This window comes from Nannobrachium achirus (genome assembly GCF_963921795.1).
Source record: "Nannobrachium achirus genome assembly, chromosome: 24".
Lineage (NCBI taxonomy): Eukaryota > Metazoa > Chordata > Actinopteri > Myctophiformes > Myctophidae > Nannobrachium > Nannobrachium achirus.
In genome coordinates this window covers 34,986,604-35,009,836 of record NC_137831.1, presented here as the reverse complement: position 1 = coordinate 35,009,836, position 23,233 = coordinate 34,986,604, and the positions used below count along the sequence as shown (strand labels likewise).

General features: G+C 41.3%; 1 protein-coding gene across 1 annotated transcript in view; it reads right to left on the bottom strand.

The window, feature by feature from the left end:
- Nucleotides 1-23,233, bottom strand: part of LOC308280248 (NACHT, LRR and PYD domains-containing protein 3-like) — a gene marked incomplete at its 5' end in the record, with an annotated part of 44,252 nt that overhangs the window by 17,714 nt on the left and 3,305 nt on the right. Inside the window, 6 exons of the mRNA XM_080720509.1 lie at nucleotides 5,947-7,648; nucleotides 8,598-8,657; nucleotides 13,599-13,661; nucleotides 13,899-14,000; nucleotides 15,324-15,617; nucleotides 15,986-16,282. Of these exons, the coding sequence (XP_080576635.1) occupies nucleotides 5,947-7,648; nucleotides 8,598-8,657; nucleotides 13,599-13,661; nucleotides 13,899-14,000; nucleotides 15,324-15,617; nucleotides 15,986-16,282 (2,518 nt within the window). The remainder of the gene's footprint in view (nucleotides 1-5,946; nucleotides 7,649-8,597; nucleotides 8,658-13,598; nucleotides 13,662-13,898; nucleotides 14,001-15,323; nucleotides 15,618-15,985; nucleotides 16,283-23,233) is intronic.

The window sequence follows — 23,233 nt, the reverse complement described above, 5'->3', positions numbered from 1 at the left end:
GCTTTTTACCTTTTATTCAGCATTCAAGTGTTTTATTTTGCACAGATCACATTTTCACACACACACACACACACACACACACACACACACACACACACACACACACACACACACACACACACACACACTTATAACGTATAACTTTATATAAGGCAAGGCCTATGTGTATAACTGTAAATATGTTCCCCATATTCAACTGTTTTTATTTATTTGTGGCACTTGCTTTGGCGATGTAAACGTAGCCTATGTTTTCTCATGCCAATAACGTTCCTTTGAATTGAATCGCTCTCATAGTGCGCAAACTACTGGCTTGCCTCGGTGGCTTGGTAGAGAACTGATAGCAATCAAGTTACTCTGCTTGTTGGTGATCCGGCCTGGGTCTATACCGGATGCGGAAACGTGTCTTGCATGCATGTGAGTGTTACATAACCGGATACAGTAGGCGGGCTTTAGAGCGGAACAGACTGCAGCGATCACATACGCCCAGTGGTGATATTGCCTCAGGCGCGAGCTCGTTTCCTTCCTTCACGGCTTCAGGCTGCAAGGACTTGTTGCGCGGCACGCCTCAAACACGCGCACATGCGCGATTGCGCGTGCACGCCATAGGGACGCACGCAGGAGCATATCAGCCAAGTGAGCAGGAAGAGTCTTCTAGCCTAGGTAAACTAACTGTTACAGTTAGTTTAGGTTAGGAGGATGGAAACAACAGTAACTTACTGACAATGACGATCGCCGTGTTTTCGTTTCTTCCCTGTTGGATTCCACTGTCGCGACGCGTTGTAGATCTGCTATTTTCACTCCTTTTTTTTTGTTCCACCGCTGGGAGTTTGGACGCGACCCTTTCCTGATAACTGGAATATAATACACCTAGAACAACTCCTCCATCAGGCTCCATGGTCGCGCTTGGATGCGAGGCGTTGTGTGCTTGCAGATCTGCTATTTTCACCAGTTTTGTTACATACCGATGGAAGTTATATGGACGCAACACGTTGCTTTTCTTCAGACAATGGTCGCCTGATTGAGGACTCCGCCGGGGGGGGGGGATATTTTCTCCTCTCCACTCCCGTAGCAGGGCTTGAAGATCGGTTGGTGGTGACTGGACCGGCCGACTGCATCTTGTCCAGTAGGTGATTGTGTTGTTTGTAACCTCGGCCTCGCCTCACCAGGCTTTCTATACGTTGTGTGTGTACACTTTGTAGTGGGCTGAGGATCTGTTCCAACTGGGTGTCGGTGCTGGGCCCTGGGTACAAGGATTCACTGCGGGCCCCCCATGAATTTTCTACATAGGGGGATTTAAAAAATAGATATATACAAGCTCACAGCATGGCACCGAGTGTCGCGCTGCAAGCTTGTAGATCTGCTATTTTTCAATAGCAAAAGTATAAAATAATGAAGCCCCTTCCACCTTGGGCCCTAGTAACTCAGACTCGTCCCACTTTTCCCTTGTGACGCTCCTGCTGATCTGATCTTCTGATCTTCGTTGTTGTCTGGCTGCCTGGGACATAATATTTTGTTGTCGAGACTTTGGGGGTTATGATGAAGCTGTGTGTTGTTGGCCAATGAGGCAGGTCATGGCTTTCCAAGTGAACATTTTACTGGATTTTGTTTGATTTGTGCAAAATGGTCTCAGATCCAGCTGCTCCGTTGTCGCTTCTGCCAGCCCCTTCACCAGGCATGTACACATAGACATCAAAGGGGGCTTGAGCCCCTGCCCCTGAGGGCTGCATTCAATAGAATTGTCCACCAAAAGGCCCCTTTAGAAATGTCAGCCCCTGCCTCTCTAAATATTATCTGCACATCCCTGCCCCACATCCCTTTACATGCGTGTGGCCAGTGTGCCGCTGATTGCACTCTGCGGGCTGCGCTCTGCCACGCTAAATGCATTCACTGTGGTTTATTGGGAGTTTTATTCATTTCTATTGAGATTTATACGTTATTACACTCTTGTTTTCAAACACACTTACTGTGATGAGTGATATCTTTGGTTCGTTATATGACTGAAAGCTCAAACTTTTTCACGGGCTGCAGAATAATGTAATTAAACATTACATTATATAAAAGCAAATTCTCGGGACTATCGGGCCTGGCGGGGAGCGACATTGGAATTTTCTCGTGACTATCGGGGGAGGCGGCCAATGAGTTAATAAGGATGCCAACATGTTACTGAGTATAGAGAATGTAAAAGTATTGTAATCGGTTCTTTATTCCATGCGCAATGGAGAATTACATTACTGTGCACAGTGTGCGGAGAACGAGACAACAGGCAGGAATGTCCGTGAAATCCACTGTTCATGATTCCAAGGAATAGACCATGCCGAATGTGGACATTCCCGCATGCCAAAATTCCTTTTGCGTAGATCAATGCTGTAGGGCTATTTGTGGTGATACGTCACAGAATTAACCATGGCTTTATCAACCGTGTAGGTTATGTACGCTGCTGGCTACAAACAGATCTGCGTGCGTGTGGGGCTCAAAACGAAGTATGTGCGCGTATAAAAGCATGAAACAATTGGAGGGGTATTGTCATAGTTAAGTTTGTGTCAAAACTAAAAAGATGAAAAAAAAAACATTGCTATCCTTCCAGGCTTCCACTTTAACTTTGTGCAGACAACATGTTGCTGTTTCATACGTGCGCTCTTCAAAGAAGAGAAGTAAAATCCTCCATTGTCCTACCAAACCCTGTTTTTGTAAGTAAACCAAAGGAAGCTTAACCAGTACCTACACGTTAAGTTTGCAGCATTGACATTTTAATGCTCATTTAGAAGACATGGAATCCCCACGGCTGTGGGAGAGGAGGTGTCAATGCTGCTGACTCTGCTGAGTCCGGAGGGGAGAGAATAGCCAATGAAATGGCAGTAAAACTACCAGTAATTTTGTCCGTTTGTGTGGTAGGTGGGGGTTTCACAGTCACGCTAGTGTTAATGAACAATATGTCAATATTTTCTTTTTCTGTCATAAACATTTCATCAAAAGTTCATAACACGACGCGCTACGCCTTGTACACTTGTAGCTTTGCTATTTCCACAGAATGTTTGTACTGCTCTGCCTATCCTATAACTCATTCATTCAAACCAACGTTTGATACATTTCCATGCATGCACACATCATTTGTTTTCTTTATTAAATGGAGAAAAACAATCTGTTTCCTTTTTTCAATTAAAACTACATTGCTGCCTAGTGCCTACATGTATACAAATATATCCTACATTCAATACAAATGACACTCAAAGGTGATGCTGGGAGGAGGCCTGGTAGTGTCTGTAGTACACAGGGGGGCTTTCACACTTTTTTGTTCAATTAATCAATGGGCCAAACAGTGTTGAAAAATATCTGTCAACTACTTTTTTTACTGACAAAAACAAAATAAAAGCTAAATAAAAACTAAGCTGTGATGACTAAAACTAAGACTAAATAGGCCTATTGACAATTTTGTCAACAAATAAAAACTATATTCAAATGTTAGGGAGGGAGAAGAGATCCAGTAGAATTAAAAAGAAATGTTGCAGTGTTGTGCTCTGAAAACAGCAGATCTAAGGTCACAATGCGACATGTTGTGAGCTTGTAGATATAAATCTAAATTTGGTGTCAAAAAAGGTGTCTTAGCATTTGTCTTAGCATTTAAAAGCTTGACAGACCAGTCAGAATGTGCCACACCAACACACAAAACAGAAAAGTAATTAGAATAAGCTCCATGTGTAATTACTCCAGAATTGTCATCTGTTGAACAGGTTCATAAATACTGACCTGAGGGTCTCCAGTGTACAGTGTGGACTCCTCAGTCCAACACAGAGCTGTGTTACGCCTGAATCCTGCAGCTGGTTATATCTTAGATCCATTTCTTTCAAACCAGAGGAGCTGAGAGCTGATGATAAGTCCTCACAACATCTCTCTGTCAGGTTACAGCCACTCAGCCTGTAACAAACAGTAGTGATTAAATCAATGTTTGTATTTTATGTTTCTATTAGAGAAACATCACATTATACATGAAACATAAACAGTTAGTAGAATTAGTGGAAAAAAGAAAAGAAAAGTGAATTTCAATGGAACTTGCATTTAAGTTATTATTTGTAATAACTAGTAAGACTCCCTAATCGAGAGATAAGCGACCGTCAGGTCACATGTACTGTATACACAAATAGGCCTGTATGTGCCATTGGTTCCTGGGTGTAGGGAGATGTGCGTGGCAAATGTATTGCTTCAGGGCTGGATTAACCAATGGGCCGGTGGGGCCGTTGCCAGGGGCCCTTGGCTCTCAGGGGCCCTTGGCTCTCAGGGGACCTTGGCTCTCAGGGGCCCTTAGGGGAACTGGGCCGCGTGGTCATCGACAATTTACTAAAATTAAATAAATACGTTCATTAAAAATCAAATGTGTGGGCCCCTCCTCTGTTGTCTACAGGTGCTTTCTTGGCCCACAGATGATCATCATGGCTTAAAATCCGAGCTGGGTAGTGCGCGTCAGGAGGGAGGGGGGGTTAAGGTGGAGGGTGGTAGAGCCCTAAAAAATTATCGGACGGAATGGGGGTTATGGTTTCTATTAACTATCTATCTGTTAGTAAAATGAGTCATGAACAGAAGGCCAAGATTACATGGAACTCTCAGTAGGCTGCCATGACTGTTGGGGTCAAATAGCCTGTAGGCTACACAAAATATCATGTAGGAAATGTTACTGAGCACAATACATTTCCAATATTGGACAAATTTATTTTGAAACCTGCGCCACTCCCATCTTCCCAACCACTGAACTTTTTCACAAATGTAACACTGAATGTAGGGTAACTTAAAAAATATATATCAAAGTCAGAATTATATAACCAGTTAAATCATGTCTTAATAATTGCATTGTGTCACATTGCTGATGAAATGTTGTAGTTTTACTTATTTTCTTCATCACAAACATACGCTTGTTGTGAGCTGGTAGATATGCTCTTTTTGTTATTCATCATACAACAACGTATAGGGGTGGGGCAGTATCGACATTTTGTTATCGCGGTAAGTGGTAACTGTCTTCCCATTTACCGCCGGTATTGCGGTAATTACCGCACCCCCGTATCTATTAATTCAGGTTCGGCGATAAGCCAAAATATTGCAATCGTCTTCCCAAAAGTCGCCTCTCCACAGCCTGACTGCCCGAGTTATACTTCCCCGTACAGCACAGCGGGTCTGGCTTTGAAAGGAGCAGATCTACAAGCTCACAACACGTCGCATCCACGACGCGTTCTGAGCTTTTAGATCTGTGCACTGTCGGGTTACCATAGAAACGTAGGCTACTTGGGCTTTTCAGACACAGACAGCTGTGTGTGAACAAACCAGAAGAGAGACGGGTAGTCAGATCGTGTACAGTGATTCTGTAAACTCACGTCTCAAATCGCAGTGATTGAGTGCTGATAATATATACAGGTTTTAGTTACAAGACTTGACAGAAAAGGTTATAAAATCTCCGACGGGACACAACGCGCGACACGGTGGAAAAAGTAAAATAGTTTCATTTTCGGTTTTAGTCCACGCGGCCCACGCTCCGCCCGTAATCCGTATGCATAAAAAAGAAACTGCCACAAGGTACTGCCACAACACAAGGTATGTATTAACATACTTGTGTCGTGTGGATTACAGAGAAAGTTTACGCTGTTCCGTCCTCCCCTACGAGGCTGCTGCTGTAGGACTGTGTCTCCGAGTGAAGTATGTGGCTTCCAAACATGTGGTACGCGGCATGGAGCGCATGCGGTCCTCGCTCCTCCCCTGTTTTAAAACTCGCTTGTTTTCAATAAAATTAGACTATTTTTTTGTCTTTTTTGACCGCGGTAAGCACCCTGACGGTGGTACGGCGGTTACCGTCCCCAACCCTAAATGTATATAGGGTTTATTAATAGTTTAATGCTTGTATTCTTGTTATTTATAACAGAAAGATGATGTAATATATTAAATGTATCCAGTTATCAGTTCACTTACAGAGCTCTTTTAGAGGCTTTGATCACTGGCAGCAGCTGCTGAAGAGCATTCTCTGAAGTTTGGTATTTCTTCAGGTCAAACACGTCCAGCTCCTTCCCCGATGACAGCAATATGAAGACCAGAGCTGACCACTGAGCAGGAGAGAGTTGGTTTTTGTAGAATCTTCCTGAGGTCAGGTACCGCTGGATCTCCTCCTCTAGAGAATGATCATTCATCTCATTCAGACAGTGGAACAGATTGATGCTGTTCTCTAGAGAGGGATTCTCCCTGATCTGCTTCTTGATGTACTTGATTGTTTTCTCATTGGTCTGTAACCTAATTCCTGTATGTCCCAGCAGTTCTTGTAAGAGACTCTGATTGGTTTCCACTGAGAGGCCCAGCAGGAAACGGAGGAACAAGTCCAAGCGTCCATCGGGACTCTGTGAGGCCTTGTCTACAGCACTCTGGTAGAAGTGTGTTGTCTTAAATTTGCATCTAACAAAAAAATGAAGAGCAGCCAGAAACTCCTGAATGCTCAGATGGACAAAGCTGAACACTTGGTCCGTGTACCACCCACCCTTCACCTCTTTAAACACCTCTGTGCAAACTCCTGAGTACAATGCTGCATCTTTGATATTAATGCCACAGTCTATCAGGTCTGCTTTATAGAAGATCAGGTTTCCTTTCTTCAGTTGTTTATAAGCTAGTTTTCCCAGAGACAGAATGACCTTAGCTGGACTCAAGTCAGGATACTTGTCCTTCGTCTGTTTGATCTGAACCAACATGAAGTGGAGGTACATATTAGTCAGGGTCGTTGGCAGCGTTTCTTTCACCCCCGCTTTCAACATTTTCTCCAGAACTGCAGCAATGATCAAACAGAAGACTGGGATGTGGCACATGATGTGGAGGCTTCGTGATCTCTGGATGTGCGAGTAGATTGTACTGGCCAGGGTATCGTTGTTACTGAATTTCTTCATGAAGTAGTCTTTTTTCTGTGGGTCAGCAAACCCTCTCACCTCTGTCACCCTGTCAACATATTCTTTAGGGATCAGAGTGGCTGCAGCAGGTCGTGTGGTTATCCAGATGCGAGCAGAGGGAAGCAGGTGTCCACTGATGAGGTTTGCCAGTATCACGTCCACTGAGGTTGGCTTTGTTTCATCAGTCCATAAATTATCGTTCCCAAAGTGTAAAGGAAACCTCATCTCATCCAGACCATCAAAAACAAACACAACTTGAGACTCTTGGAAGCTACAGATTCCTGCTTCCTTGGTTTCACCAAAAAAGAGATGAATAAGTTCCACCAAGCTGTATTCCTTCTTCTCCTTCATTATCAAATTCAGCTCTCGGAAAGTGAATGGAAAGATGAAGTGGATAACCTTGTTGGCTTTGTCTTCTGCCCAGTCCAGAGTGTACTTCTGAGTTAACACTGTTTTACCAATGCCAGCCACTCCCTTCGTCATCACTGTTTTGATTGGTTTATTTTGTCCAGGTAACGGTTCAAACATGCCTTCTAATTTGATTGGTTCTCCTGTTCTGGATGGTGTTTCAATTTGTCTGACCTCATGTTCCAGATTGACCTGTCCATTCCCTCCCTCTGTGATGCCGAGCTCTGTGAAGATGTTATTCAGAAGTGTTTGTCCTTTTGTCATCCAATCCAACACATACTGAAACTTCTTACTCAGATTAGACTTAAGTTGTCGTTGACACAGAGCAGCAGGAGTTTCTAAAAGACAAAAGAACAGAAGACATCAATAAGTGCATGTTATGGTAAACGTGCTTCTCAAATGAGAGGTTGGTCAGTTAAAAGTTAAGATCATGTGTCAGCTGCTGTAGATGCAGACTTGCAGAGCTATGTTAAAGTCTTCAATTTGATGTTAGATTATGTCATAAATTGACAATGATGAACCACTTGAGCCCTATATAATTTGTCATACTATGAATATCTGCAAGCTCACAGCGGTGTGACCTTGTAGATTGTGTATTTTTGCTATAAAACAACAACAACAGCTAAACAACAGTTGAAGATTCGGGCTAGAAATTTTTATTTATTCATCTTTAGAATTATAATATCACTGAGGAGTACCCCAGGGCTCCATAGTAGGCCCACTTGTTTTCACTCTAAACTAAATATCTTCACAGAAAGTAGCTGATCTACAAAAGAGGGACACTAAGGTTCATGTTGTTTAATCACAGTGAATTACAATTAACCACTTATACACTATATTATCCAACCAAGAGAAAGAACCCAACAAAGATAATTTATCTATAATTGTATAGTGTTCCAGTTCCAATTGCCATCATCATGACATTCATGACAATTCATCATCATGACATGACATTTATCCTGTATCCTGCATGAGTTGTCAAGAGTCTGTCTGACTGCTCAATTGTTTATTGTCCACACGATGGAAGACAGCAGTACAGTGTCCTCGTTTAACATGTTGTTGTTGTTGTTGTTGTTGTTGTTGTATTAATGGCAAAATAACATTACATATATAGTTGTAAAAGTTTGAATACAACCCATATTATTGTGGATTTGTAATAAAACCTACATGTCAATGTAGGACAAAGATAAGCAAAATGAAAATGGTTGTTGAAACTTGTAAGTATCACTTAAAATAATAAAATAATAATAAACAATAGACAGGTTATATTAAGAGAAACAGACATACCAGGTTCCAGATCACTGTTCACATCTGATGTTAGATCAACTCTTTTTCTTAACGGAATTCCTAGGATACAAACATGTACACGTACGCACACACGTGCGCGCGCCGCACGCACGCACGCACGCACGCACGCACGCACGCACGCACACACCCACACCCACACACACACACACACACACACACACACAGAAAAAAAAAACATTTCCTTTAGCAAATGAGAGGCAGTATCTGGGTGTGATGTAAATTAGAGCTCTGCATCCAACAGAAATACAAGTGTGTTTTACAAAGAAAGACACAGAATAAATGTTGTTCCTCAAGGAGAAATGTCCTTATAGCAGACCAGCCTCAAATAAAACAACCATAACCTTCTACAATTAATTCTGGGTGATGATGTTGTTTTTGTTGTCACAATGAGATGGCAGCAGTCAAATAAGAAATACACAGAAAAACATAGCTTTCACTTTCTTCTTCAGATTCATTGAATCAGTGGCTGCAGAGTAGAGAGGAAAGGTACTGTTTAATTTCACATTCTTACAGTTAAGTTATGAAATAAACACCAAATTCCTTTTTTGGCTGTAACTATCAATTATTTCCTTTGTCTATTTTTTTTTTTTTCAATTAATTCAGTAGTCGAGAAAGCCATTTTAAATATATATATATATATATATATATATATATATATATATATATATATATATATATATTTTTTTTTTTTTTTTTTTTTTATATATCAACAACCATTACTTTATCATCGCACAACAGTATCTACAAGCACACAGCCTTTCGTGATGTTTTCATGTTTTGATTTGCCTTAAAAACCAAATTCATCACGCCCAAACTAGGGATCAATTATGAATCAATTATATTATTAAATCATTGATTATGTTTTATAATTGATTACGGTGAATTGTCAGATATACTTGACACTAAAAGGTCACTTAACACATCTACTGCCTCTTAATCTGAAGGTTGCTTGGTGCCTCGGCGCCACGTCGTTTCCTCCGTCGGCCGCCGCTATTATTTTGAAGGGCCGGAAGGGGGTTGTTTTTGTTTTTTTGGATTATCACTTGACGGCAACGATTACGTCATCTAGTCACATGACAGTGTGCGACAAGAAGATGAAGATGGCTGCGCCCTGCCTTTTGCCTTGTTTACATTTAGATCTGCTGCAAAATGTCTCAAAATGGCTATTTTGTTTAAATGAAGTTTCTTTATGGGCCTCGCCATTGACTTAACATTGAGGAGCTTCACTTCGCGTGCACGCCCAACGTGCGTTGTAAACAAATCGCCGACATTACCGATGCGAGCGGGACCGGAGCGACATTAAGTAAGTAATAATATCTTTACTGTATATACAGTAAGATTCACAGTCCTCACCGTCAACGGCGCCATGGTATTAACCCTTTCAATGACAATCCTCACCGTCAAGGGCGGCAGATGGGTTAAGTTCACACTACAATATAACCCTGTTTCATCACCTGGCTATATTTATTAAGCCTCTCATAGTAAAGAAATCAGTCCTATCAATGTGATCCTACTTTTAGATAGAGGAGGATGAGCATGTTGTCATTATTCATGGAGCTCAGGGGTCATCAACAAAGATGTGTCCTGTCTGTGGCCCAAAAAAATGCTGTCATTGTCCGTGGCAGATTTTAGATTTTCTGTTTTACACACCATCACAATGCTCTTATTTTAATCATAATACCCAATTACTGAATGTCAAGTCTCCAGGGTTTTTTCAGAATATGACACTGATTTACTACAACACTATGGAACATTTACTATGAACTATTAGATTGAACAAATGGTTCCATTTGAACACTCTCTGAGTTACAGACCTGTTAAGGTCATTCAGGACTAGCTCACAATGTGATGTGTTGTGAGCTTGTAGATCTGCTATTTTTGCACGACACCATTGTGTGACAAAGTATAAAGTAAGGCACATTGTTAATCGTTTTGTTGATATATAACGTTTCTCGATTAATGGATTAATAAAGAAGTAGTCAATAATCGCTGAGAAAATGGATAGTTGCAGCTCTACAACACAGTGATAGTAACACAATTACGTATCCTCACTTTATAGCAACTCTGGCAGTTGTCACAGTCAGCAGGAACAATATGTCCTGATGATTGGAGATTCATTATGAACACACATATCGGGCTCTATTTTGATTGTCTTAAGTACCAGCTCTTATGCCTTAACTTAAAGGCCTGTCCATACTGTCTCCGACCACCAAACCTTTCGTCAGAGAGTTCTGACTTTCCGACGTGCATCTTTCCGAACTCTAATTCGGGTTAATGCTTTTCAGAAGATAAGAGTGGCATCATTTTGTAGTTGAACCGTACCTTTCCAACGAAAGGTTCAGTAGTCGGAGACAGTATGGACAGGCCTTTAAGTTAAGGCATAAGAGCTGGTACTTAAGACAATCAAAATACAGCCCATCATGTGTTATGGTTGTTATGCTCGTTCTATGGATACTATTATTATTTTCATAGTCCCGCACACTGTCTTCACAGCAGAGTTCGTTTAACCCATTAAAACCGGGAAGTCTGCTGATTGTTTATAATCAGCCTCCTACTGTCCAATCACAAAGCAACCACGCTTGTTCTTTTCTTCTCAGGCTCAGAACAAGAGGTTCTAGACTTCCATGCTTATGTGAACAGTGTTAATGAAAATCTGAAGCTGACCTTGGAATATGACCATCAAGCCATCAACTTCTTGGACTTACGGATCTCAAAAGATGACCAAGGATACCTACACACCTCCATCTTCAGAAAACCAACTGACCGAAACACTATCCTTCATGCAGACAGTTTTCACCCCCCTTGGCTTATTAAAAACATCCCTCAAATACAGAGACTGAGGCGCATATGTGATTCTGATCAAGATCAAGACTCCGTCTGGAAACCATTGTAAAGTTTTTTAACAGACTGTAGGTATACTCTGCTTGTGTGCTTTCATTAATATGTAGACAACATGTGTAGGATGCCACCAGGGGGCCTGCAGGCTGCAGGTCCTCACTGTGGACACACCTGGTAGGCCTATAATTAGGCCTACATCTTGTCTTTGTTCAGTAACACCCTGAAGAAGGCGTTTGCCGAAACGCGTTGGTGTATTATTTTAATGTTTTAGCCCGTGAATTAATAAAGGCCTTTTATTGTTAAATCCACCTGAGTGCCTGGACCTGAATTTTTGTGCCTCTGTGGCACATCTTGTCCTCTTTTTTTGCTCAGCCACGCTTGATCTCTGCTTCTGTTGCTGCTTAGCTGCCTCCTCCACCCCAGCCTCCATCTTTTGACCAGAGCCTGGCATATAGGCTCAAATAATATTGTGATTTTATGTCTGATGATTGAAGTCAATCTATCAATGTATTGCTTATGTAGCAGGGTGGGCGTTGACTCCCACCCTGCTCATGGTTCAGTCTCCTCCCTCTAATCAGCAGGCTGATTACCTGCAGTACTTAAACAGCTCATGCTCTGCCCCTGTTAGCTTCTCTGATTTGGGTCCTGAATGTCTGCAGAGCTGGCCTGTGGGGCTTCAGCTCTAGCCACACTGTCAAAGGTGTGTGCAGTTCCTGACAATGTCGTTGTGCTTGTTTCACGTGCATCAGCACAGGTATGTCTCCCTATTCATTGTTTAGCAAGTGATGCAGTTCATAGTAGTCATGTTAAGTCATTCATTTGACTGGTGGTTTTATGTTTTAGCCCCGGTGTGCTACTGTCTCTTTATTGAGAGTAGTAGGCCTACTTTGGTCTGGAGTTGCCTACAGCTGTGGGTGTAACCTTGCCACACAGAAGGTCCATGGGCACATATGACTGCAAGGCGGTGCGTTTGGCTCATGGCTGCATGGTATGTTATTTGTCTGTCTTTGTGTAGTCATTGAGTTAAAGCAAGTATTAGTTGGCTAATAGCTGGCGCTTGTATTCCCAGGGCTTGGTGAAATGAAGACGACTACGCTGCTGTTTTGCCTTTTCCTCAGAATAGCTTCACCACTGAACAGCCTCCTATCCAACAGTGAAGTGTGGAACCCCAGTCTTCTAATACCAATGACTTTAATATTTTAATCAAATGTATAGTAACGACAACAACAACAACAATGTATTGCAACATGGTTCTCACTAAAATGGTTTCCTCTGTTCTAGTTCTGGTGCTGAGGCCTCAGGTTGGGACCAGACGACGCCCACTCCAGGTGTGGTGGTATCCCCTTTGTGTGTTTTTAGATTTGGTTTTATTGTTTTGCTGTGGTTTGGGGTGCCACCAACCTGGGCTGGCTAGCCAGTTCCCCGTCTCCCTGGTACGACTCAGTGCCGAACCCTGGAGGTATTCTGACTCCAACCCATGTGAATGTGAACCAATGTCTCCAGTAATGGCCCCTCCCTCAATGTCTTGCTACTGGACTGTCTTATTATTATTAAAGTATTGTCTGTAAGCCCATAGTGAATAAAACTGATGTTATTTGTATTGATTTGTATTGATTCACGTATCTGCCTTTATTATTATAAGTACAACGAACCTTGTGGGGAGTCATTCATGTCTCAGGTGGTTTATTTAAATTGGATTACTAAAAACTATTTCCTAGGGTGTAATTCCCTAGGTGGCGTTGTTGGCAACTTATCCATGAATACCGCCATGTTACATGTAAATACCGCCATGTTACACTTAGGCCTGCTCTACCTATGGGGGTTTTGCTTAGTGTTGCCTGATTTTGCTTAGTATGATGCTAAAGCCAAATCTAGGGTCGATTCCAAGAGCCATAAACGTCAAGTTTAACTGTATTTGATTTGTTGCAATAAATGATAAAATCTACTTTGCCTATACGGCTATAAGTGAAGACAGTTTTTGGGACTTTTTTTTTTTTTTTTTTTTTAAATCTCTTTTCAAGTTTATAACTCCTACTCACCTGTACAATTCAATAGATGTGCAACATAACTTTTTCTATTCATAAACTAATTGGAGGTAATAAGTCACATCACAAACTACACAAATAAAGTTCTCACACTCACCTTCTTCAGGATCATCCACGGGCACACGCTGAGACCCAGGTGAGAAAAACCTCTTTATACGATCTGAGATGGAATTCAAACAGTGATAACATAACAGTAATGTTAGGGGACACACACACACACACACACACACACACACACACACACACACACACACACACACACACACACACACACACACACACACACACACACACACACACACACACACACACACACACACACACACACTGTAGCTGCTGAGTAGTAACTTTGTACCATGTTGTATGTTATGTGTATAAGATCTGTAGAAAAACTTACCACGATATTTCACAGCCAGCATCAAACCCACTGCAAGGATGACAGCAACAATGATGCCTACAACAATCCCTCCCACAGGAGTCTCTTTCACAGGTTCAGGTTCTTAGGACACAGGATAAACAATTGCATCATTAATTTGCTTTCAATTTAAGAATACATACTGTACATATTTTACATTTTGTTGACAATGCTATTGTTTTAAATAATGGGGGAGATATGTCATTATTTTAAACACACTCAGGGAGGTACAACAATCTAATGAAGTATAACTCAGACTCAGCAGGTCTAACTACTCTGTCAGTTAATGAGAGTAAGTGAGCATGAATAGAGGCATAAAGCTAGCACGTTAGCCACAAAAACACAAGAAGCATAGCTCAGTTTTGGGATCATTTTAGAAAGAATGATGATGACAAACTTAAGTTTGATTGTCTCTCTCTCTCTCTCTCTCTCTCTCTCTCTCTCTCTCTCTCTCTCTCTCTCTCTCTCTCTCTCTCTCTCTCTCTCTCTCTCTCTCTCTCTCTCTCTCTCTCTCTCTCTCTCTCTCTCTCTCTCTCTCTCTCTCTCTCTCTCTCTCTCTCTCTCTCTCTCTCTCTCTCGCAGAACATGTTGATGTGTTAATCTTCCTCAAAAACAACATGTAGACCAACCTGCTGAGCAGCCAGTAGCCTACAGTAGGTCAGCTGACTACAGTACACAGTACATTCAATTTATTTTAGTTCTGTTTTTTAGTTTTCTCCCTGATAACCAGCTGTGTTTAGGCACTACATTTTACACAGATTACAACACAATGTAGGCTAAGATGATGATGATTCGCTCAACATTTGTGAAAATAGCACAACAAGCGCACATACCATGTTCTTGCAGATTGCCTATTTTCACAATTTTAAAATGTTGTTCACAGTAATTGTGTGTGTGTGTGTGTGTGTGTGTGTGTGTGTGTGTGTGTGTGTGTGTGTGTGTGTGTGTGTGTGTGTGTGTGTGTGTGTGTGTAACACATCCATTTGGAGTAAACTACATACCTTTATAAAACAGGTTGTCAGTGGCACCACTCTGCTCCACACTGAACCTGTTCTTCCTTTCACAAAAGAACTCTTTGACCTTCTTCCCTTCAATTTATTTTAGTTCTGTTTTTTAGTTTTCTCCCTGATAACCAGCTGTGTTTAGGCACTACATTTTACACAGATTACAACACAATGTAGGCTAAGATGATGATGATTCGCTCAACATTTGTGAAAATAGCACAACAAGCGCACATACCATGTTCTTGCAGATTGCCTATTTTCACAATTTTAAAATGTTGTTCACAGTAATTGTGTGTGTGTGTGTGTGTGTGTGTGTGTGTGTGTGTGTGTGTGTATGTGTGTGTGTGTGTGTGTGTGTGTGTGTGTGTGTGTGTAACACATCCATTTGGAGTAAACTACATACCTTTATAAAACAGGTTGTCAGTGGCACCACTCTGCTCCACACTGAACCTGTTCTTCCTTTCACAAAAGAACTCTTTGACCTTCTTCCCTTCCTCATCGTTGGTGAAAATCAGCTGTGTAGAGTTGGGTCCAGAGTCAGACACCATCCATTCTCCTTCATCTTTCTTCCAGCGATAGGTGACCGGACCTGATAGTAGGGACCAGTCACTACGATCAGTGACACAGACCAGTGTGCAGCTGGTAGAGTTGGATGTACAAGGTATCATGATGGCCACCACTGGATTTCGGACTTTCTCTGTTGGGGCGGGGGGAAAAGAATGAACACAGCTCAGAATTACTGGTGATGTTGTCTCCAGACTGCAGTTGGAACATGTTGGGAGTGTGAGCTTCCGTTTTGGTGCAGATACACATTCTGTACTGTAGATACACACATGTTTTCTTTGTCTATGGAAGTAGTGTAAAAAAGTAAATTATAGAAATTAGACAAAGTTTATACTTTAGGCCCACTGACCCGGCCCCTCTCTCTCTCTCTCTCTCTCTCTCTCCCCCTCTCCCTCTCCCTCTCCCTCTCTCTGTGTTTTTTTTTTATTCAGATTATGATTAAATACAATACTTAACTATAACATGTATCCTTCACTGCAAGACAGTTCATACAGTACTTACTGACTTCAACTTTGTATTTCTTGCTCTGCATTCGGCCGTTCACCTCCACAGAATAGTGTCCACTGTCGTTCATGGTCATGTTGTTGACGACCAACCTTCCATTTTCTTTATTCAACTCTGTACGGTCTCTATATGTAAGGTAGTAATCCACATCAGAACCGAGGACCTCATCCCATTCTGCTACCTTATTGGGGCCATGTTTCCACAGGATGCCAGTGATGGGTTCAGTAACAGAGCTGGTTTCTGGAAGCAATTTGAGGACTCCTCCCTGTTGTATGTACTTCACATCTTGTTGGTCTGTGTAGAGAAAATAATTTCAGTCAAGTTAAACAGTAAAAGCAGTCAGTATATGAGATACAGAAGAATGAGGGATTTAGCAACACAAAACATGTCACTACAGCAGCAGACTAAGGCCCTGTCTATACCTAAAAAATCCCCGGGGGTTTCTGACTTCGTTTTGAAACCTCTACGCCTCCACACGGGCCAGTGTAGAAAAATATGTGTGTCCACACGGTATTATCAAAACGCTATAAATCCCTGTCTGCGCGTCAGCGAAGCGGGTGGCCGCGTCCCCCTGCTCCCGTCCCATGCAATCATTGCAGCAACTATCTATCTATAGGGGGTGCATCTCTCCACTCCGACCCTCTAGGGGCTATGCATCGTCCAAGCTTCACAATCTTCACACTTTAACATGCACAATTGCTATTTAAACATTCATTTAATATAAATTCGCGAACTATTTCTAGAGCAGGAGAGGGGAGAGGAATCGTCGAGAGTGTGGTGCGCTCTCTCTCTCTCAGTATTAAACGAATGTAACTCTATCAATCAAAGAGAGAGAGAGGGAGAGGGAGAGAGAGAGAGAGAGAGAGAGAGAGAGAGAGAGAATAATGCCTGCATGCGTGCGCATGTCTCCATTATGCTTGAAATCATTTGATATTGGCATTTGATTTCCAAACTTTGACAAAGAGAAGAGGCAGGCGCGTCGCGTCAGATATGCTCCGTTAACAAGACTAGGTCTGTATCTCGTTATTGATAATGAGCACCTTATCCGAAAGCTATGTGAGACAACACATTCAGAACATAACTGGTATCTTTTGCAACTGTGAGTTCGTGGCTGACCAGTGACCACCATCTATGAAGATGACATTTGACAAGAGTAACAAATATCATTAAAACAATCATTCATTAGGGCTCCATCCCTAAACAAGACAGCTGAGCTCTCTAATGTTAACATGTCGTGAATGCGCTCATAAATATGGATATTCTACAGAGACCACCACGCCACGGGATTCTCTCATAGCAAGGAGGAGGAGGCGAGGAGCACAAGGTGACGTAAGCATGCAAGCAAAGAACTTCTCCGTTTACGGTGTCCACAAGGCAAAAGAAATACGCCCGGGTAACAAAAATTCACTGCAGCCGGAGTTTTGGAAACTATTCTTCTAGTCCTCCGTTTGCATGCGTTTGCATGTGGACACCCATGGGCGTTCGTGGCTTTACCTCCCCGGGGATTAAAAATCCGTTGTCGTCTGGACAGGGCCTAAAACTAAACTAACAGTAAAAGTAACTGTAAAAGCAACCATATTACTAAAGAAAAGACAGTTTATTGTAGCACAAACTAATGCAGGGTTGAGATCATTACAACTGATTTATGCTTTGTGTCTGCTATGGATCCAACATGAAATGCCAGAGATGCAAACAAGCCGTTGCATGAAGAAATTCATTGATTCTCTTAAGGTGTCTCCACACCAAACAGCCTACAGGAGACTCCTTCTGACTGTACACAGACTGCAAAGAACTGCAAAGAACTGCAAAAAACTAAGCACTTATTATTTTTTTCAGACGACGCCGACTGTAGTTACTGTATGGCAGTGGTGCCAGGTCTGCTCGTTATAAGCAACGTTGATCCTGTTTTCCTATAATGTTGCTAGTTGTGGGTTGCTTTTGTTTGGGCTTGATTCTGAAGTGTAGTTGCTTTTTGGCCTTACTTTCAACATTATTTTATAAAATAACTAATGTAATAGAGCTCAGAGGTGAAACTGGTCGCTGCTTTTGGGCTTATTTTCATAGACCTGGTCGCTTATTTCACTCACAGAATCTGGCAACCGGACCCGGAGGCACTGTGTTGAGTGTGTTCTCCGTGCAGAGGAGAAAAAAACAACAACACCACAGGCAGCTGCTGCGCTACTACTAGCTTTGCTTTGGATCAGATTGGAATAGGAATTGAGAGGTGGGATTGAGAATATGGTATTTAGTAAAAATATGCGACGGGAAAATGTCTCTGGCTTATTTTGGCTTGGTTTTGCAGCAGTAGGCTGTAGCAAATTATTCTACAACTCCCTCAATCTTACCGACGCACAGGGGCGACTCAACAAAACTGAGCAAGTCCAGTTTTCCAGTTTTCGGTCGATAACGTTCCCGACCCGCTGCCGAAAACCTGGCGATGAGCTCCCGTTCGGCAACAATCGCTTTGGTTAAAAGTGCCCTTTAGTGTTGTTTCTGGTGCATGACCCGATTAAAACTAGAAAGTTGTTACTTTAAAATATGCATAGTCTGAACTAGATCTCTGTCCGCAGAAACACAGGTTTACAGAATAATGTGGAATGTATAGCTAGATAAGTCTCTGCCTCCAATTCCTGGGATTGCTGCCTACAATATATAATCAATGTTATACTATTAATGATACTATACACTGTATCATACTACAGTGTCACACACAAATAGCCAAGTGTGAATAAATAATAATAAATCAATCCAGACGTTTTGGATGGTTTCTGCCTGACATGATTCGAGATTCAATCCAATACTTTATTGCCATGCTGTATGTCAACAGAGTTGATTGGAATTTGTTGCAGTGCAGCTCTTAAAACAAACAGAGAAAACATGCAGTCAAACACGAGTAGAAAACATACAAAAAATACATTCAAATTCATCATGAGAGGGACTTGGGAAGTACAAAATGTATATAAATAAGATAAATAGATACAATATAAATAGATACAATACAATTCATTAACCACGAGAAGCAGCTTCAAGCCATAAAGTGCATGTGAAAAGAGACGGACAGCCTCAGGATGGGTAGGGCCTACTATTCCTGAACTATTTCTGTGTTTGGTGCGTGTGGTGTAAATGGAGGAGACAGTTGGAATGTCATGGCCAGTGATCTTAGATGCAATGTGCTCTACCCTTTCCAGCTGCCTCCTCTGAGGTGGTTGAATTGCCGTACCACACGAGAACACTCTCCTCAATAGCTCTGTACCAGTCACACCAAACTTATTTAGCTGACGCGTAGATTAATATTAACCTCTCCCATAACCCTGCAAGGCCCACTGTCGCTTTTTGGACACATTTATATTTTATATAAAAAACATTATAAAAAGATTTATAAAAAGGGGTTAGGGTTAGGGTTTCAATAATTTGTTTTCCTGTTTTTTTTTTTTTTTACCTAAACATCACCTTTGGATCCTATTGTTTAGTATTACAATGCCATTGGCCATGATATTTGCTTATAAATACCCCCCACAGAGGCTGACATTCACACAACTTCAAGATCTCAAGTCTGGACGAACAACATCTCACTTTTTCACTGAAGCTATTCCTCACAAAATACATAAGTAAAATGCCTGTAATATTTGTTTTGGTGATCATTAGAATGTCTAGAACATGTAAATATGTTATTATTGTGAAAAGTATCCCCCAAATGTAAATTAGAGCAGGATTTATGATTTATGGCTATAAAACCTTATGAAAGCAATTTTTTTAAACATTATTATTATTATTTTTGCAAGTAGAGCAACACCCTATATATTGCTGAAATTACGCCTCTGGTGAGTGGGACCCGAAATTATTCCGCGGGACATTCATCCTGCCTCACCACGGCAAAACTACTTTGAAATGCGCTTTTTCAGTCTGAACTCTGAAGGAAAACTTTCTGAAAAGCAGCAGTTGCTAAAGTAATAATGCTAAAAATAATTTAAATCATAACACTGGCCTATACCAGCTGTTAGTTTACACATTGATGTGTGTGTAATAATGAAGCCCAAAGGACCATTCAAGCCACAAATGGTGCATTTTGTTATCATTTCCTACACCATTATTCACCACTGAGAAGCTGTCGACACTGCCATGAAAATCAACCAATCAAAACACTGCATTAACGCACCACACAGTCAAACCCCAACTTCTGAGTAGGGTCGGTCAGTGTGTGCACTCAGCACACCGGGGGATGCAGCACACAGTGCACTACAAGCACGACAGCACACCAAGTGCACCGAATAAACAAACGACAAGATGGCACACCAGTGCGCTGAGTGCACATTTTCGACACAGCCCAAGTATGGCCCAGGGCCGTCTTACGAAGTGAACACACCCCTGGAGCCGAGCAACTGGCAGGGGATTAGAGAGAACTCTATGCTCTAGACCAGGGCTACCCTGTCTGTGATAAAGTTAATATCAAAGTTATCGTTAGAGAGAACTCTTAACGCTCTGGACCAGGGCTAGTCTGGAAAGTTAAGTTACTCCATATTTCAACATTTTACGCCAATGATGCCGTATACATCATACTACAGTGTCACACATTATATTATATACTATTATATACTACATATAATATATAATATTATACTGTGACAGATGTGTTGTATTAAAAGGTTACTTTACCAACCTGTGACAGAAGCGCTGTAACAGTTGATCCATAACATGTAGAGATAAATCACCATCCATGACTTTAGAGTCCACAGAGTGACTTGGAAGTAAGAATAGGAGACAGAGCGACCCGCCATCCTCCCTGAAGAGTTACAATTAAACAATGTTGTTTACTGGAATATGAATTTTCGATTTTATCCACCAAGCGCCACAGCGAGCGACTAGACCGGGATGCTCAGCAAATTCAATGTGTAACAATACAGTTCAGAGGATTGACTGAGTTCATGTCTTTCAGTTGACAGAGTAACACAATCCCTTCCCACTCATCACATTTTGTCCAAGTGTGATCATATCGGAATGAAATCTCTGCAATCTGCTCTGCAGCATTCATAAAAGGTTGAATAAAACCGGTTGGATCAGAATATACACGCTACCTGTCAGTGCATTCTGCACTGCACAAAGTGCACACGTACTGACAACAACTACTAGACAAATACATCTCTCTCCTTATGTGGCCTCTGGCTCCCAGTAAAACACACAATATAATTAAACATTCTCTTTCTCACTTACAGTACAAAGCTCTTAATGGTCAGGTGCAACCATTTCAAAGAGTTAATTGTGTAATTTGTGTAAGCCTGCTAGAACAACCAGTGCGCTCACAGTATATCTACTACAGTAGAATATATAAGAGTAGAGGCAGAGCATGTGAATTTGAGGTCTGATACGACTTGCCCAAAGTTCATGTTCACCCAAAAAAGATATTAAACATGGAGATTGTCTGCTTATTTTACCATGGTGATGGAGAGAGTTTAGTTGGGGCTGCAGGTAACAAAAACTAGCCCTGCCTGGCTAAAAAAAATTAAAGTGCTTAGAAGTGTGTAACATTGTTCTTAAATACAGTACTTAAAGTAGTAATACTTTAATTCAATAATTAAAGAAAAAGGGCCATGCATCCGTATCTCCATCAGGAATCAATGGGGTAAATTTACTATAATCACATTTTGTCTTAGGAATGTGACAAATACAAAATAAATATTGTTGAACTCAAGTCTCCATGGAATGAGTAATCAATAGAAACAAAGTCATTTTGGGGGTGAACTACTCCTTTAATGTACTATGTACTTAGTTACTTTACACAACTGCCCTGCCTGTCTCTCCAAGGGAAATTGGCACGGTTTTGTACCAACTCATTGTTTAGTGACGTGTTTCAGGATCTCATGAACCATGGCGGAGACAAGCGTGGGGGATAGAAATAACTTGTTCCCATTAGTTAGAATGGGGATTTCCAAGTTTTCCAAATCAGATTTTTTTTTAGATTAAGTAGGCCTATAGCAATTGTTTAATTAATTGCAATGTCTCACATTGATTCCTTGGTTGCCAATGGACAAAAAACAATGCATTAGAAAATTAAACAGCATCGGGATAATTATTGTCTTTAAATTATTAAGGACTGGTCGGATCATCCAAGACCAGGATTATTTGATAAATCTATCTGGTAAGAGACACTATTACATTTTCAATATGATCAAATAAATAAAAAACGAAAAGCATTAATTCATCAATGATGTTTATAGAACACATTCCTTGAATTCCAGTAGAATACAGCCATTAACAGCTTGTTATAATGCAAGGATTTACACACCGACATGACAAAACACAAGCCAACCCCTAGCCTATCCTATCTTCAATCCTGCATAAAGTATACTTTTAAAACATGGCAATGAATATGGAGCTAAAGTAGTGTCGTAGTGTGTAAATCCTGCACAATGTTAAAGGGATATTTTACTTTCAAAAAAGTAAAATGTGTGTGTGTGTGTGTGTGTGTGTGTGTGTGTGCGCGCGCGTGCGTGCGCGCGTGCGTGCGTGTGCGTGCATGTATGTGTCTGTTGCTCACCCACTCATGGAAGGTAGGTGTGTGCGTACAAAGCAGTGTCTGTTGCACAACTGTTGACTGTGACATTACCATTATAATTTGGGGCTGTCCGAGTTGGGGGGCTCTCTCCATTCCGACATGTCGCCACTCCGACAGTGACTTCTTATTGTCGGAGTGGCAACACGTCCATGGAGGTTAAGGTTAGGGTTAGGGTAAAAGATAGGGTTAGTGTCTGTCAGAAAGGAGACATGTCGGAATGGAGAGATGCACCCGTCCGAGTTAACTCATTTAATCGTGATTAAACCACCGTTATGTTAATCACGATTAATAATTTTTATTTTTGCCATTTGGCCTACCCGTAGTTCAGGACAGTTGTTCTCAAGAATTATTTTGGGAGGTCAGCAGATGATTAGCTTAATGTGCAACATTGTTTTATCACTCAGTAAACAAACCAACACTCAGTATAAGTGTATACCTATAAGTGTATTCAGTGTGTCAAAAGTAATCAAACTATACTTTATAAATGGTCATACACAATATCCTCTGCTCAATACTAATTTGTTTCATTTTGAAGAATCCTTTATGAGGTCCATCCCTGTTGATATAACAAATACAATAGATTTTAGTGAACTGTTATATTAAAACATAAAGGTGGACAGACTGGACACTAAAGTACTCATATTAATTACATTTTGCAGATCCTTATACCCAGCTGCTGCTGCAGCCTCTTTTAT